This window comes from Portunus trituberculatus, chromosome 38 (assembly GCF_017591435.1).
Source record: "Portunus trituberculatus isolate SZX2019 chromosome 38, ASM1759143v1, whole genome shotgun sequence".
NCBI classification, from domain to species: domain Eukaryota; kingdom Metazoa; phylum Arthropoda; class Malacostraca; order Decapoda; family Portunidae; genus Portunus; species Portunus trituberculatus.
Genome location: NC_059292.1, coordinates 14,059,862 through 14,077,156, shown reverse-complemented (window position 1 = coordinate 14,077,156; position 17,295 = coordinate 14,059,862). Strand labels below are relative to the sequence as shown.

The window sequence follows — 17,295 nt, the reverse complement described above, 5'->3', positions numbered from 1 at the left end:
TGAAGTCCAAGTGGAGAGCAATAGAAAGCGGAGTGCCGCAGGGGTCAGTCTTACCGCCAATACTTTTCCTCATATATATAAACGACATGCCAGAAGGAATGAACAGCTACATAAATCTGTTTGCCGATGATACAAAACTGTGCAGAGTTATAAAGCAAAAAGAGGATTGTGAAATACTGCAGGAAAACCTAAGTAAGATCTGGGAATGGAGTAAAAAGTGGGGAAATGAAATTCAATGTGAACAAAAGCCATGTCATGGAAATGGGAGAAAGTGAAAGACGACCAGTGGGAATCTATAAGATGGGAGATGGAGTAGAATTGGAGAAAGTAAAAAAGGAAAAGGACTTAGGAGTGACGATGGAAGAAAACAATCAATCAGTAAGCCATATTGATAGAATTTTCAGAGAGACATATAATTTGCTAAGGGATATTGGATTAGCATTTCACTACATGGACAAAGAAATTATGAAGAAATTGATAAGTACTATAATAAGACCTAGTGTTGGTGGCAGTAATGTTCTCAATCTATGTAAATGACATAGCAGAGGGGCTAACAAGTTATATGAGTCTGTTCACTGATGATGCTAAAATCATGAGGAAAATAACACATGAAAAGGACTGTAATGCCATGAACCAAGACCTAACCAAAATACATGAATGGTCATCAAGGTGGAACATGGAGTTTAATGCCAAGAAATGCAGTGTAAAAGGCATTCGGTACAAGTGCGAGAAGAACAGAAGGAAACTACTATTTGGGTACAGAGAAACTTAACATAAGAACAGAGGAAAAGATCTGGGAGTAACTGTCTCAAACAATCTGACATTTAGCAACCATATAAGGAAGATTACTGGAAAAACATATAATCTATTGAGAAACATCAAGATGGCCTTCAACTACATAGATGGAATAGAAAAAAAAAAAATGAAATAAAATAAAAAAAATAATGTCTATGATACACCCAAGATTGGAAATCCATCATTAGTGTGGTCACCAAGTCTAAAGAAAGATATTAGGAAACTGGAAAGGATTCAGAGAGCTGCTGCAAAAATTCCTACAAGTCTAAAAGGATATAGCTATCAAGAGAGGTTGAAAGAATTAGGCCGGACGACGCTAGAAAAAGGAAGGAAAGAGGTGATTTGATAACACTATAGAGAATACTAGAAGGTTTGGAAAAGGTGGACAGGGATGCCCTCATAGTGCCTGAAAATAGTGGCACAAGAGGTCATAACAAGAAATTGAAAAGGTGTGTGTGTGCAGAAGAGACATCAAGAAGCACGGCTTTCCTCATAGAAGTATAGCAGCGTGGAATGGGCTTACTGATGAGACTGTGTGTGCCAAGACAATCCACAACTTTAAGGAAAATTGGGATAAAAGTAGATATGGAGATGGGACAGCACTAGCCTATAGTGGCTCTTATCCTGTATCTTATAATAGGTAAATACACCATGTAGTGTAGTGGTTAGCACGCTCGGCTCACAACCGAGAGGGCCTGGTTTCAAGTTCGGGGGGAGCAATGAGGCAAATGGGCAAGTCTCTTAATGTGTAGCCTCTGTTCACCTAGCAGTAAATAGGTATGGGATGTAATTCAAGGGGGTTGTGGCATTGTTTTCCCAGTGTGTGTGGTGCGATGTGGTCTCAGTCCTACCCGAAGATCAGTTGGTATGAGCTCTGAGCTCTTTCCGTAGGGAAAGGCTGGCTGGGTGACTAGCAGACAACTGTGGTGAATCACACACACACACACACACACACACACACACACACACACACACACACACACACACACACACACACACACACACACACACACACACACACACACACAGTAGCTCAGTGGTTAGAGCGCTGGCTTCACAAGCCAGAGGACTGGGGTTCGATTCCTCAGCCGGGTGGAGATATTTGGGTGTGTCTCCTTTCACGTGTAGCCCCTGTTCACCTAGCAGTGAGTAGGTACGGGATGTAAATTGAGGAGTTGTGACCTTGTTGTCCCGGTGTGTGGTGTGTGCCTGGTCTCAGGCCTATCTGAAGATCAGAAATAATGAGTTCCGTAGGGTAACGTCTGGCTGTCTCGTTAGAGACTGCAGCAGATCAAACAGTGAAAACACACACACACACACACACACACACACACACACACACACACACACACACACACACACACACACACACACACACACACACACACACACACACACACACACACACACACACACACACACATAATAGTGCAGCTAGAGGGTGGTGAGAGTTCATCATTCCCTTGGGGCTATGAATTAAGCCTGGAGAGAGAGAAAGAGGGGATTGAGAGGATAAAGGATACAAAATGCTGTTCTTCTGGTAAGTGTAAGCAGCAACTTACATGCTTACATTGCTTTCAATTTATGTAAGTACTTACTTTTGTTTAGAAACTAGACTGCCATTTGAAAGTGCCTGTAGGTGCTGGTGCTCTTTTTTAAATTCCTGTGAAATAAGTTTCTTTGAGAGAGAGAGAGAGAGAGAGAGAGAGAGAGAGAGAGAGAGAGAGAGAGAGAGATAGGGAAGGGAGGATGGGAGTGAAGGAGATATGAGAAGTATGGGAAAGGGAGAGAGTAGGTAACTCGAGCCATTTGCAGCTGCCATGAAAAGGTGATGACAGTTATTGATCTAGTTAGAAGTGAGATAGGAAAACTGTTTCATCAAGTAGGCAGCAGACAGTACATTCAAATATTTATATATACTGGGTGTCCATAAAGTCCCTGTGCACTTAAAAAAATTTACAACTTTTTCGGTATTTGTGATAAAACAATGTGTTAAAGGTATCAGAGAGAATGAAATGAATATTTTTTCTATTGTTTTATTTTTATTCTTTAAGTCTCCACACATTCACCATCATTAGTAATACAAAGGATATTGCAACTGTAGTTCTGTAAAAAAACATTTGCCATTTAATTGACATTAATGCCTGAAAGTACATTAGTTATTTTAGCTTTCAAGTCTTCTAATGAATGAGATTTGGTTGCATACATAATTGTTTTCACATGTTCTCATAAAGAAATCTAATGGAGTCAGGACTGATGAATGTGAAAGCCAAGAAAATGGTCCACCTCTTCCAATCTGTCTGTTAAGAAATTTCAGATGTAGAAACTGTCTAATGTGCGAAGCAAAGTGCTAAGGCGCTCCATGATTTTGAAACACTGTGTGTAGCTATTACTAACATGCTACATGTGGTTTTTTCTCATTTTTCAGAGAAATGTGGCTCTGTTCATAACAGTATGGATGTGTGTGTGTGTGTGTGTGTGTGTGTGTGTGCATTTTTTTTTTTTTTTTTTTAATCCCCCTCTCCTTTTCACATTTCTTTTGTCTTGTTTTGTTTAGGAAGAGATCCGTCAAGCCTTGGACAACCTCTGTAGTGTGCTGCCCAAAACAGTGCGTGCTGAGTGCCAGTTGTTTGTGGACACATACACGGACCAGGTCATCCGTATGTTAATCAATGAACTCACACCTGACCAGATCTGTATTGAACTTCACCTCTGCAAGCCTGACAGTAAGATTTTTATGTAATTTTTTCCTTTCTTGTTAGAGTATGTTCTTTATACTGATGTACTGTACCATCATTGAGTTATGACTTAATGCTATAGTAGGCATAATAATTTTAATTTTATACCTCCAAGCATCTCCTTTCCCTTGGAAAACTGCCTTGCAATACTGCATTATGTGGAAGATATTATCTAAGTAGTCTCTTGATTGAGGAACACATCTATATGATACAAATTATAGCATAGTCATCCACCTCATTCATTTCTTCTTGTACATACATAATAGTATGCTGGCTACTGACTACGTGTCTTGCCCTTAGCTCCTCAACTGCAAGAACTCAGTGGTGCCAACCAGCTCCCCCTGTCTCGCATGTTTGTAGGCATCCCACCTCAACCTCAAGGTAAGTAGACTGGTTTGGATCCGAGAGCATATTTTTTAGAGGGCAGAAAATCTTTCATGTCTCTGATGGTCTTTCCAAATACATGGTGTAGTACTTATCTTCATAGTATGGTTAAACTAATATGAAGTGATTATCAATACAGGGAGTCCTCGGGTTACGACGGTCTCGACTTATGACATTTTGTGGTTACGAACGCGCCCATAAAAACATGAAAAATAATATAAGGCGTCATTCTGTCTTACGTGGTTTAGCGTCGTAAGCGAAGTAAACAAACATGAACTAGTTTCGGGCGTGCGGCGGAAGAATACGCTTTGTTGTAGTTGTAGGGCGAGGAAGACGACGTCTCAAGTCTCTGAACATACGCCATTTTGGTTGTTTGCAGTGTCTCTCTCTCTCTCTCTCTTGGTTATGGCTCCCAAGCGTAAGGTTCTGCCTCTCTTGATTCACCAGCCCCAGTATCTCCAGCACCTTCTGCAGCTTCCTCTACACAATAAGCCTGTCTCTCCCTCCCTTGCAATGCCTCCTTCCAATGTGCAAGCCAACCAAAGGAATAAAGGTAAGAATTTTTTTTTTTCCGATGTTCCGACTTACACCGAAATTCGGGTTGCGATGCGTGTCAGGAACGGATCTACGTTGTAACCCGAGGACTCCCTGTACAGGTATTTTTATTGCTACATATATGGTACTGTCGTAGATATGAATTCATCTATAGAACAGTTTATCTTTGCTGCCTCATTCTGGAAATCTCAGTAAGATGGTCTCTGCAAACAAATACCTTTCCTATGTTTTATAAATCTAAAGCTGGAAATATTATTTGCTTTATGAATACAATAAGAAACTGAACTCTAAATAAATGTTATATTTAGTTTTGATGATTTTTCAGCACCAGGCAACAGTGTCAGTGGGTCAAGTGGTAAGGTGCACCAGTCAACAGAGTGTGTGCTGTGTGAGTTTGTCTTGACAAAGATTGACAACTATATCGAGGACAACACTACCAAGGTGTGTAGTATGTTCAGTGTGGTGCTGCATATTTGACCTCAGTATTGATTAGACTTTCAGTAGACCAGATCCCTATGTGTTTCTGCTTTCAAAGTGATATTTTATGTATAAGGAAATAAATTTATTGGCAGCAGTTTTATAATCTTGAATTATTCATGATAATGGAAATTAAATTTCAATTTTTCTCTCTCTCTCTCTCTCTCTCTCTCTCTCTCTCTCTCTCTCTCTCTCTCTCTCTCTCTCTCTCTCTCTCTCTCTCTCTCTCTCTCTCTCTCTCTCTCTCTCTCTCTCTCTCTCTCTCTCTCTCTCTCTCTCTCTCTCTCTCTCTCTCTAGAATGAAATAATAGAAGTGGTTGACTTTGTGTGTGCCCACCTGCCTTCTACACTCATGAATGACTGCATAGACTTTGTGGACCTGTATGGTGACTCCGTCATTGACATCCTGGTGGATCAAGAGCTAGATCCCAAACTGGTTTGTCAGACACTGACACTCTGCAAAGCGTCCTCATTCACAGGTAAGGTGGTTTGCTGTCTTACTGGTTAATTTACCTGGTTGTTTTTCTCATATGTTTCCCTCTGACTGACAAAAGAAAGGAAAGTGAAGGAAGTCATAAACAAATAATGAATCAAGTGACAATTTTGTAGCATTCATATTTTTTAGTTGATCTCATTTAATTTCTTCAAAAGGATGACGCATACATAGGCTTCATGATGTGCCAGTATTTACATTCAGTTTTTGTTCCTCCTGAGTGATCTGGTATTCTGTCTTAGGTAGCTAAGGACTCCATATATTGTCTTTGAGATTCTTTTGCTCTTCCCACCATCTTTGTCCCACCAATCATGTAAATGAGCCATAACATGTCCCACCCTCTATCTAGAATGTAGAAGTCTCACTGGCACAGCCTACATCAGTGTGTGTGTGTGTGTGTAATAATAATGATAATAATAATAATAATAATAATAATGATATATGGTTTATTAGGAATTGCAGTACATATATACTGAAAAGATACATTGGGGAATGGGGAAGCTTAAAACTAGTATATTATTCTAATGGTTTATGGCTAGCACTATGGTGGTTATTGCACTGTGTTGATTATGGTTGGTTTGAGGGGCTCTTATTGGCATAACCACATTGTGGTGATGTATGGCACAGACGGGGCAAGGAGCATCAGGGGAGAGGAGATGGCGAGGGCGTGAATTGACGCAGCAGGCCCCTGCCCAGTTTTACCAGGGCCTCTTGGTGTTTGATAGACAGTCTGGGGAGGCTCAGGGTGGTCAGGGTGTGGTCGTAGTTAGTGTAGGCAGGGTCGAGGATGATCCTGCATGTCCTCTTCTGCACATCCTCCAGTTGCTGCTGTTGAGTGGAGGTGAGAGAGGAGGACCATGCTGGTGAGGAATACATTATTCTGGGGAGTATGAAGGTGAGGTACTCCCCCTTTAACTTGTCTGCCAGTGTGCACAGGGACTTGAGTGTGCGCAACATATAAAGTTTGTAGGCTGCCGACCTCACTGTGGTGGTGACATGCTGCTTACATGTCAGCTGGTTGTCCACTGTGACACCAAGAAGGTTGGCCGATGAACCACTTGGAGGTGATGAGGGCCCAGGGTGAGTTAGGAGGTGCAGACATTCATCACTACAATTTTGGTGTGGTTGATTGTCATCCTGCTCTCCTCAGTCCATGACTGTAGTTGTTCCAGTGTTGTTTGGAGTGCCAAGTAGTCTGGGTTTTTGTTGTTGATTGGCACTCCCATGTTGCAAAAAAGTTTGTTGATTTTTAGTTCCAGTATCCACCACAGTTGGTACTCTCCAAAAAGTCAGCCAGGCAAACCCAACTCCTCACTGTGGTACTCAACCACAGCAGTAACTCCCAGTACACTGCTTCAACTCATGAGCCCGAGCGAGACCTGATCTGCTGACCTTAGCAATGCCAGGCCAGCGTGCTACCAATATGCTAGCCAGAGGCAGTACAGTGCAGTCGTCCACATACTTCCAATGATGAGGGGTGTTGGTCAGAGTGTCATTAATCAGTATTAGGAAACACAGTGGACCCATCTTGGTGCCCTGGGGAACTCAACATGTCAGCTGATGGAAAGAGGATTTGTAGTTCTGATAGTGTACTGCTTGTCATCTCCCTGTGAGGAAATCGGCCAGCCATACTGTCAGGTAAGAGAGGAGACCCAGACTGATGGTTTTGTTGATGACAACAGTGTGATCAATAAGATCAAAAGCTTTCCTGATGTCTTGTCTGCAAGTTGCTCGATCTTGTTGCGTCCCTAATCTTCAAGACTGCTTTTGTGGGTTCTAATGAATGCATCTGATTTTTCTTAAACTTTACTTAATTATATAATTTACGGACATTTATAACTTCTGACCCTACGACAACAACAATAAACCACGAGAATCATGAAAATTTCATCACTCTTCACTCAAAGTCCATCTTCATATACCTCAGATTCTGTTACATTATATCTTGAACTCAAATTCATTACACATACAATAACCTTATTGATGATAACAACTCTCTCTTTATTCAAACTTCTTCAAATGTTCTAGATTACTTATTAGTATTCACGTTATTCAACTCAATTCAGGCAATTTAAGCTCAATGATAAGATACATCCTACACACCCTTCAATTAACCTTCCAATAAAAACACCACCCTACACAACCTACACATAACCATTTTCCCTTTATTCAAATATGATATCATTTGGTTCTGGCGACCTCTGATATCACCAGATATGGGGAGAAGGTTTCAGAAGCTTCTTCAGCTCTGTTTGTCTTGTCATGACTCACCGCCTCTTGCTGTTCTCAGTGGTAACAGGTTCTCTATCTATCCGATTAGTGATAGCATCTTATAATCTTGGTACCTGCTTTTGTGTCTCATCATCTTTCTTCATTTATTCTTCTCCTTCTTACTTCCATCTTCATCTCTTCATTTTTGTTATATCCTTTCTTGCATATTTCATTTCTTCTCTATTTTCAAGTCACAACACAAGTCCACAAAAGCGACAGCTAGAGAAGTGTTTCATTTGTCCAGGTGACTGTGAATGAAGTCAAGGAAGCTTATTAGGTAGTGAGAGGTGGAGGTGGCTCTGATTTTGCTGGATGTCTAGAGAGTTACTAATTTTGTTGTACACCCAGTTGCACACAAAGTCTTCACAGATGAGGCTAGGGATGGGTAAGATAGCAACTGGCCTGAGGTCATTGAGTGATTGCAGACTGGGAGTTTTATGGATGGGTGTGACAAATTATGTTTTCCAGTCCATGGGGCATGAGTACTGAGAGAGAGATGTATTTATTATTGAGCAGAGAGGACTGGCTAGTTCTGGGGCAAATTCTTTATAAATTTTGATAGGAAGATCAGTAGAAGTGGTGGACAGGTTTAAGTTTTATAATTCTCTTGTATACATCCATCACCTGGATGATGGGAGGAGGGGAGAAAGTGAGGAGGTAGGAAGGGAGAGGAGAGGAGTGGAGGGCAGGGAAATTTTGACATTGTGGTGAAGTGAGAGTTTATCTTGTCCGCTACCAAGTCATTGAGGAGAGAGAGAGAGAGAGAGAGTGTGTGTGTGTGTGTGTGTGTGTGTGTGTGTGTTTTTTCACTGTTTGATCTGCTGCAGTCTCTGACGAGACAGCCAGACGGAATGAGCTCAGAGCTCATTATTTCCGATCTTCGGATAGGCCTGAGACCAGGCACACACCATACACCGGGACAACAAGATCACAACTCCTTGATTTACATCCCGTACCTACTCACTGTTAGGTGAACAGGAGCTACACGTGAAAGGAGACACACCCAAATATCTCCACCCGGCCGGAGAATCGAACCCCAGTCCTCTGGCTTGTGAAGCCAGTGCTCTAACCACTGAGCTACCGGGTGTGTGTGTGTGTGTGTGTGTGTGTGTGTGTGTGTGTGTGTGTGTGTGTGTGTGTGTGTTTTATTCACAGTTGCCTGCTGGTCACCCAGCCATCCTAGACCAATCTTCGGGTAGGACTGAGACCACTACACTTCACACACTAAGAAAGTGAGGCCACAACCCCTTGAATTACATTCCATACCTACTTTCTGCTAGGTGAACAGAGGCTATGCATTAAGAGGCTGACTTATTTGCTTTGCTGCCATATGTGTGTGTGTGTGTGTGTGTGTGTGTGTGTGTGTGTGTGTGTGTGTGTGTGTGTGCATGTGTGAGTGTGCGTGTGTGCATGCGTGCGCATGTGTGCGTGTGCATGTGTGCTGATGCAGATGTCAACATTGACAGACATTGAATTACTGTAAAATGCAGGTCATTTAGTGTATTAAAGCATATAATGTTGAAAATAATCTAGCAGCACTTTATACAAGCAAAAAACATTGCTGCAAAAGCAGTGTCATCCTTAAGCTCTGGCTAATGTGGGACTGGGCAACAAAGGTTATGTTTGCTTTCCTTGCAGTCTCCACTTGGTTTTTTTGCTGTTGCCAGACATGTAAAATTTCTTTTCCTTAGGTGGTAACATAAAAGTCCTTGCTGCTGCTCTGTTGCCATGCTCCTTGGTATAATCTGCTACATGTAGTTTCTAGGAGATTTTGTAGGTTGGTCATCATCCACTTGGTGCCATGACGGAGAGGGTGTTGATGTGTTTTGTTATAATCGAATCTGACTGGATGTAGAGTTGGAGGATATTCTTTGTAATGGCTCCCCCTGATGTTGTTTTCCCTTTTGTTGTTGCTGGTTTATCAACTCTTCTTTTTTTTTTTCACAAGCAACTTTTATCTAATTTCTTCTTTTCTTTCACCATCAACTTTATGATTATGAACTTGCTGTTACTCATCTCTGTCAGATGGTATTAAGTCAGGTTTCCAATCAACAGATTTTTATAGACATGGTAAGTAAATAGTGTGAAAATGATGAAAGAGCAATCACATGTATGAGATCCACTAGAAACTCATAGATACTAGCTGGACCGATTTGCTGGTTATAAAACTAAATTGTTCTGACCCGTAGGGCTAGGCCTATAATCCGTGCGACGCTGCCATATCTCTCATTACTTCAAGGAAAACGGAATAACTGTTCTTTATTTTAATGCATGACTTCGCTAAAAAAATATAAGTGATGGACAAGACATGAAGATGCCATAGGTAAATTAAATATTGTTAAGGTGCTTGTTATAAAAGTGAAAATGAGGCAGATAATTTACCAAATATTTACTATTATGTCCTCTCGAGATATCCAGTGTAATATAATGAGTGGGGAAAAGAAACGCTGATAAGGTTGTGATGCTATGTGGTGTATATCTTGTTTGCACTGGGACAAATCCTCTTCACTGTGCCTTCAGATATACCAGCTGCATCTGCTGTCCTCTTCCTTGCTTGATTTATTAGTAAAAGTGGTCCTTGCAAGCTTTGTTTATGAATTTTGTAGACAAACTTCTTGGTTTGGCTGTACAACACACAGGTGAGGATGCGTCAGTGTATCCTTCCATTGTGTCGACCAAATGAGAAGTGAGTTGATTCGCACCTGCGTGGTGACATGACTTCTCCCCCTTCCCCCAGGGGAAATCCCGCCTCGGGTCGACTGGCAACGTCGCCCGTGGTGTTACTGTCTTATATATGTACAGGCAACCCCCGTTTAACGAAGGATCACACAACGAAATTTCGCTATAACGAAGGTTTCATTTTACTACCATCTGCTCGTTTAACGAACACCAAACTCACTTTAACGAAGTTTTATCCAGGTAATTTTTTTCCAAATTTGAAAGCCCCACTGTATCATGCAAGCTGACAGGCTTTTGAATACATCAGGAGCTGCTGGTACTAAGGCCTGCCTCAGGAGGAATCCTGAGACACCTATAGAATAAAGATCAAGATCAAGCCTCTTGTGGACAACACAGGCTCTGCCGATACAAAGGCCTGACTCAGAAGAAATTCTGTGTCACCTGTAGCATCAAGATCAAGATCAAGATCACACGCACCACTCACTGCCCAGTCAAAACATAACAGCGTCACCAGCAGCTCATCTTCCTTAGTTCAACTTACCACCAAAACACCCTGCAATGTGGCCTAACGTTCCTAAGAAGACCAGGAAGTGTCTTACTCTCGAAGTGAAGCTGGGTATTATTCACAGACAAGAGAGAGGCCAGAAAACTAATAACATTGCTTCCCACCATGGCTTGACTCCATCTACTGTCTACTATTTTCAAGTCAAGATACTCTATTAAGAAGGCTAGTGAGACCTCATCTTCCTTGCAAGCTAAAAGAACCACCAGAACTCGTGACTCTACAATGGATAAAATGGAAAGCCTTGTGGAAATGTGGTACATAAGTTTTGTATGCAGTACCATGATGCGCACTTTGTTTACATTCCACAGGTTGCCGGTTAGTGTATTTCCCGTTTCACTCTCCCTCCCTTCATAAAGTTAAGATCATCAACATTATAAAGTTACGTACATACATACATTAGTGTACATTAATAATGACTTAAATTAAACTACCTAAATATTTAACTTCATAATTTTTACTTTCATTAAACCTTTTACTGTACTATGATGCACTCTCGCTTTACTTACTCTCAATGGAAGTTCAAATCAGGGGTTATACTTGTTATAATCGGTTCGCTTAACGAAGTTTCGCTTAACGAAGTGTTTTTTAGGAACGTAACCCCTTCGTTAAACGGGGGTTGCCTGTATTCATGTTCACAAAACAACATTTGTATTAGCTTTTTGCAAACCTTGCCCCCAAGAAAGAATTGTTTTGTAATGCATAAAGTGAAATATTACATGGAATACCAAAAATTAAAGCAGAGATGAGATGAGCCACAGTCAAAGTGGGAGACTCGTGGCAACTCGACCGCTTTTTCTTCTTGTGACCCTTTTAGCCTGCGTGTTGTCTTTCCCCATGATATTTGTTTCCACTCCTCTCTTGCCTGCTATAATGGATATCCTATCTTAGTATTCATATACGCTCATGCCATGAGGATAACCTTGACTCCGTGGCACTGAGTGACAGTGAATTATTAATGAAATACCGCGTTATTTCATTAGTAATTCACTATCACTCAGTGCTACGGAGTCAAGGTTATCCCCGTGGCTTGAGCGTATATGAATACTAAGATATGATATCCATTATAGCAGGCAAGAGAGGAGTGAAAACACAAACATCATGATGAAAGTAACACGCAAGCAAAAGGGTCACAAGAAGAAGCGGCCGAGTGGCAGCGAGTCTCCCGCTTCCTGTGGCTCATCTCATCTCTGCTTTATTTTTTGGTATTCCATGTAAGATTTCACTTTATGCATTACAAAACAATCCTTTCTTGGGGGCAAGGTTTGTAAAAAGCTAATAGAAATGTTGTTTTGTGAACATAAATGCATATATAAGACAGTAACACCACCTCCAGAGGTGGTGTTCCCAGCAACCTCAGACCAACCTGCAAGCAACCTTGTCACCGGCCCTCCAAGCGTTCATGGATGCCATTTCGCTGCAAGAGGTTGCTCTGATGTTGTTAAAGAATCTTGGATCCAGCTCCAGGAGCCAGCCAATTACAACTACCGTGTCCCTCACCTGGCAAATTTAAACCCAGAAAATTCGCTAAAACGGATGTGGTTGTACGTTATGCGGATTTTTGGTCTAACATTATATAGTACGTTTAACTGGAAATTCATTAAACGAACGTTCGTTAAGCGGAGTATTACTGTATATATATATATATATATATATATATATATATATATATATATATATATATATATATATATATATATATATATATATATATATATATATATATATATATATATATATATATATATATATATATATATATATATATATATATATATATATATATATATATATATATATATATATATATATATCTATCTATCTATCTATCTATCTATCTATCTATCTATCTATCTATCTATCTATATATATATATAAGAGCTAGAACTTAAGATAAACCTGGAGATTCACCTTCTTGAGATGCATTTGCGAGTTGATAGCTGTTTATATATTCAAATATAATCATATTGAATCTGATTGTTACTTTAATTTAATACAAGATTGATTCCTCAAAACCATAGATTGAGAGGAGTGTGGTGCCAGTGTCATACAGCAGCCATGGGAACTATGTAATGCATGCATCAGTTAGGATCTGGTGAAAGTTTAGAGGTTAGGTTTTCAATAACCTTGTAATTATTTTGTGAAAAGTTCAATAGTTAGAAATATTTATTAAGGAGACTGATGATGGAGTGTCCTTCATGTATTCAGTAAATACCATAATTATTTCATGTTTCTCACATTTTACTCATCCATATATTTATATTTTGGTGTTGTACATCTCAATATTTTAGTTACAGAGATGATGAGCTTTTGTGCAGTTGTTTTGATTTTCCATAGTTTCTCTTATAATCTGGAAAAGTGATCATCGTGAGGCCTCCATATTTTATGTAGGTCTGTGATACATCTTGTTTTTTGCAGACATTTCCATCTTTACTACAATTGCTTTCTCCTGTACTCTTCCAAAGATGCCATAACATATAATCTCATCATTCAGAACTAGTTATTTAGTTTTGTTTTCAAGATTTAAGTTAATGGAAAACATTAAGAGATACAACAACTTGAGCAGTCATTCATTTATGCCATCTGCAGGGCTGAGGGCCACCACCCACATGGACAAGTGTCAGATTTGTGAGGCTATCGTGACACAGGTGGACAATGAACTTGAGAGAGAAGACACTGAGAGACTCATTGATTCCCTGCTAGAGAAAGTGTGCAAGTACCTGCCCTTCAACATCAGTAGCCAGGTAGAGATATATATATATATATATATATATATATATATATATATATATATATATATATATATATATATATATATATATATATTGCTGATCTGTGACTCAGTGATCTGGCCTTTAGACAGAATTGTCTTATAATTGATATACTGAGTAGCTGCTTTAGTGGCTGTCTACTTCAATAAAGTGGTGAATGACATTTATGATAGTTAGAGAGAGAGTAATCAGCTTACACTCCTTCCCTACAGTGCCGTGATATGGTAGAAGTGTATGGGCCTTATTTGGCCAATCTTCTGGCGGAAGTGTTGGTGCCCAAGAAGGTGTGTGAGGAGTTGCATGCCTGCCAAAGATCACCTGGGCAACACAGCCTCCTCGGTGGATCCAAGTGTACCTGGGGACCATCCTATTGGTGCCAGACCATGATCCATGCCAAAGCTTGCAAGGTGAGTTATGGTTTACCAGAGTTATTTTGAAGTTAGAGGAATCTGAAGTATATTTCTACATTACAGGTACACATTCAAGCTTAAATACACACACACACACACACACACACACACACACACACACACACACACACACACACACACACACACACACACACACACACACACACACACACACACACACACACACTGTATCCATCTACTTGTAATGTAGCTGTTTGCTTTATCCATTCATTGTATTTTACATTGTAATAAAAAGAAACTTTAGAATTTTCTTCAAGAAGGGGGCTTCCTCGATTAATGCTACAATTTAGCTTGTATATTATCAAATATAATGGGAATAAAGTGGTATTTTTCACAAAGTAAAAATGTTAGGTTCCAATGAAAACATGTATGAGTGAAGGAATGATGACTAAATCCTGGAAAACTGGAAGTTCACTGTATGTACTTGTGTTTAGAGTGAGTGAGTATGTGCTTACTTGGGATATTGTAAAAATGAAATGACTGATTGTGTAGAGGACAAAAGGTAATATAAAACAATAATCATAAAAGCGAAATGTAGTTTAATGATGATTTGGATAACACAGGATACCTGTATTAAAAAAAAAAAAAAAAAAAAAATGTTTTTATATTTTTACATTATTCAACTATTGCTAGAATGACAGTAAGACCCTTATAAATCTTAATGACTTCCTTTACAGGCTGTTTGAAATGGCAAAGATAAGATCATAAAACATTTAGGTGTATGGATGTTAGTGTGCATGGTATATAAAAAAGAAGAAAATTACATGGTTTGTATTGTTTGCTCTTATCTTGATGGGAATTGATTTGAATCTTGTTTATCACATTTCTTCCAGGCTGTCGCTCACTGCCAGCAGACTGTGTGGAGGATGCACACGCCTCTCGTCTAAGTGTTGTGCCTGCTGGGAGAGCTGCCTCATGTTGCTGACACTGCTCTCCCCAGAAAAAAAAAAAAATATATACATACATATATAGTGATGAGGTTGGGAAAACAAGAGATTCATTGCATAAGCATTTTCCCTTCATTCAAAATTTTTTATTAATTTCAGGAAATTTTGGTGTATCGTCATTCACTTGGTGGAATGTGTATTTTGAGATTAGGAATTTTAAGTTTTAGTAAAAGTGGAGTTTGGGAGGAATACAACCTGGTAACCTCTTCATGTGTGGAAGGCACCAATGTACAGGTTTCTTTCTAGTTGTCAAATTTGGCCAATGGAATACAGCAAGTAATAGGAAAGTTGTCTACTTACTTTGCACGGGATCCTAAAATTGTGTTCTTTATTTAATGAGGAAGAAGAAAAGTGAATAGCTTAGTGTGTTAGCTTTTGTGTTGATCAGGACTATATGTTTTTCGTTGTGACTCACCTGTGTGTTTATTTGTAGTGCACACTTTAATATTCAGTGTATGATACTAATTATATATATATATATATATATATATATATATATATATATATATATATATATATATATATATATATATATATATATATATATATATATATATAATGTACTTTTTGTATGTCAATACTACAATAATCTAGAAACAGCAATGCTAAGTATTACAATGAAAAGATAGTTACATTTTTTAATAGGTGATTCAATAACTAATCATGCAAGTGATACTGTACTACCTATGTTAAATGGAATTAAAACATTTGAATAAACCCCACTGCTTTTGATTTCGTCTAATCTTCATTGATTGCATGTGTAATTATTTTAGGTTCCTGCATGACTGGCCTGTGTGGTGCTATTTCACAGGCTTCTGTGTCCCTCCACCTGCCTTTGAATCATTAAGGCTGCCCTGGCCTGGACCTCTGCTACTGTTCTCAGATCAGAGAAGGAAAATTATACATATTGTTGTTTTGGTGGAATTTATGAATTATTATTATTATTATTATATTATTATTATTATTATTATTACTATTATTATTATTAGTTATTATCATTATTATGTTCTATATTTTTATTTGAATTAATTTACATGATTCTTTTTGTAGTGGATAAAGGTATGCTTCATACGGACTTGTTTGATTCAGCTTATGAATGAGAAATGTCTGGCAAAGACTGATCAGATGGTTAAATTCTCATGAATTATAAACTTTATTTCAGGAGGTAGAATAGGTAGATTACATACTGATTGTAAACACAATCAGGTAGCCTGTTTGTCTTCAATAGTTTCCTCGTGCATTTAGTTATGATATCCGTCAGAATAAACAAAACTAGATGCTAGGTAGGAACCTAATTTGTTGAACAAAATAATAGTTATGTTTTACACGGGTATTTTGGGGGAAAAAATAATACAAAATATATAATATATAATGAGCTTTTTGGAAATGATCGTGTACGTCGGAGTCTCAGCGGCCGTCACACGGGGCTGTGACCTGTTGCTAGGTCGAGTTGCGAACTTTAACACCCTTAATATTACCTTGTTAAAATTACCGTTTGCAAAAAAAAAAAAAAAAAAAAAAAAAATAGAATAGATAAATAAATAAAAATAAAAATAAATCTATGTATTAAAGATAATTTATATGTATGTACATGTAAGAAACATAATTATAATATGTACAGTGATGAAATAATATTACCCTGAAAAGAAATAATGTTAACACTGAGTGTTGAGATTACCCTAAAACAAGGTAATTACCCTGCACTTGGCAGCACTGAATTATTATTTTTTAGTCTGTGCCGGGAGTCCAGTGACGGCGGATACAGGCAGCGGGGATGAGTTGGAAACATCAACGTGACCGCACTGCACAGTAAGCTACATGTCATTTAGCATAATTATTACAGCATTACAATTACCGCCTGAGAGGCCAGTTTTGGTGATGGCAAAATACCTAATGCAGTAACAGTATTGGTACAAAGTCCTTAGATATTGGAGGGATGGGAAAACCTCGACACCCCGAGGTTAGTGTAGATCACACTGCCATCATCAAATTCATCATTCTGTGTTGACCATTATGCAGCGCGTGCCAGTCTGTGATATGCGAGGCGCTTTTAAGATGTATGGGTTGCGAGAAATTACAGAGCATAAGGAGTACCGTCTGGTGTGAGAATCTGAAATAAGGCTTTGCTTCACATTAGGGGTTTGTTGTGGTCGCTTGAGTGTTTCGTTTATTTTTCTTGGTTTTATGATTTT

At 39.0% G+C, this 17,295-nt stretch overlaps 1 protein-coding gene across 1 annotated transcript in view; it reads left to right on the top strand.

Annotated features, from left to right (window-relative positions):
• The window catches only part of LOC123514593 (prosaposin-like), a 106,953-nt gene extending 91,270 nt beyond the window's left edge, over positions 1-15,683 (top strand). Inside the window, exons 13-19 of the mRNA XM_045272558.1 lie at positions 3,353-3,521; positions 3,834-3,914; positions 4,798-4,913; positions 5,248-5,428; positions 13,544-13,698; positions 13,938-14,132; positions 14,990-15,683. Coding sequence (XP_045128493.1) covers positions 3,353-3,521; positions 3,834-3,914; positions 4,798-4,913; positions 5,248-5,428; positions 13,544-13,698; positions 13,938-14,132; positions 14,990-15,043 — 951 coding nt within the window. The 3' untranslated portion in view covers positions 15,044-15,683. The remainder of the gene's footprint in view (positions 1-3,352; positions 3,522-3,833; positions 3,915-4,797; positions 4,914-5,247; positions 5,429-13,543; positions 13,699-13,937; positions 14,133-14,989) is intronic.
• The last annotated feature ends 1,612 nt before the right edge of the window (positions 15,684-17,295 follow it).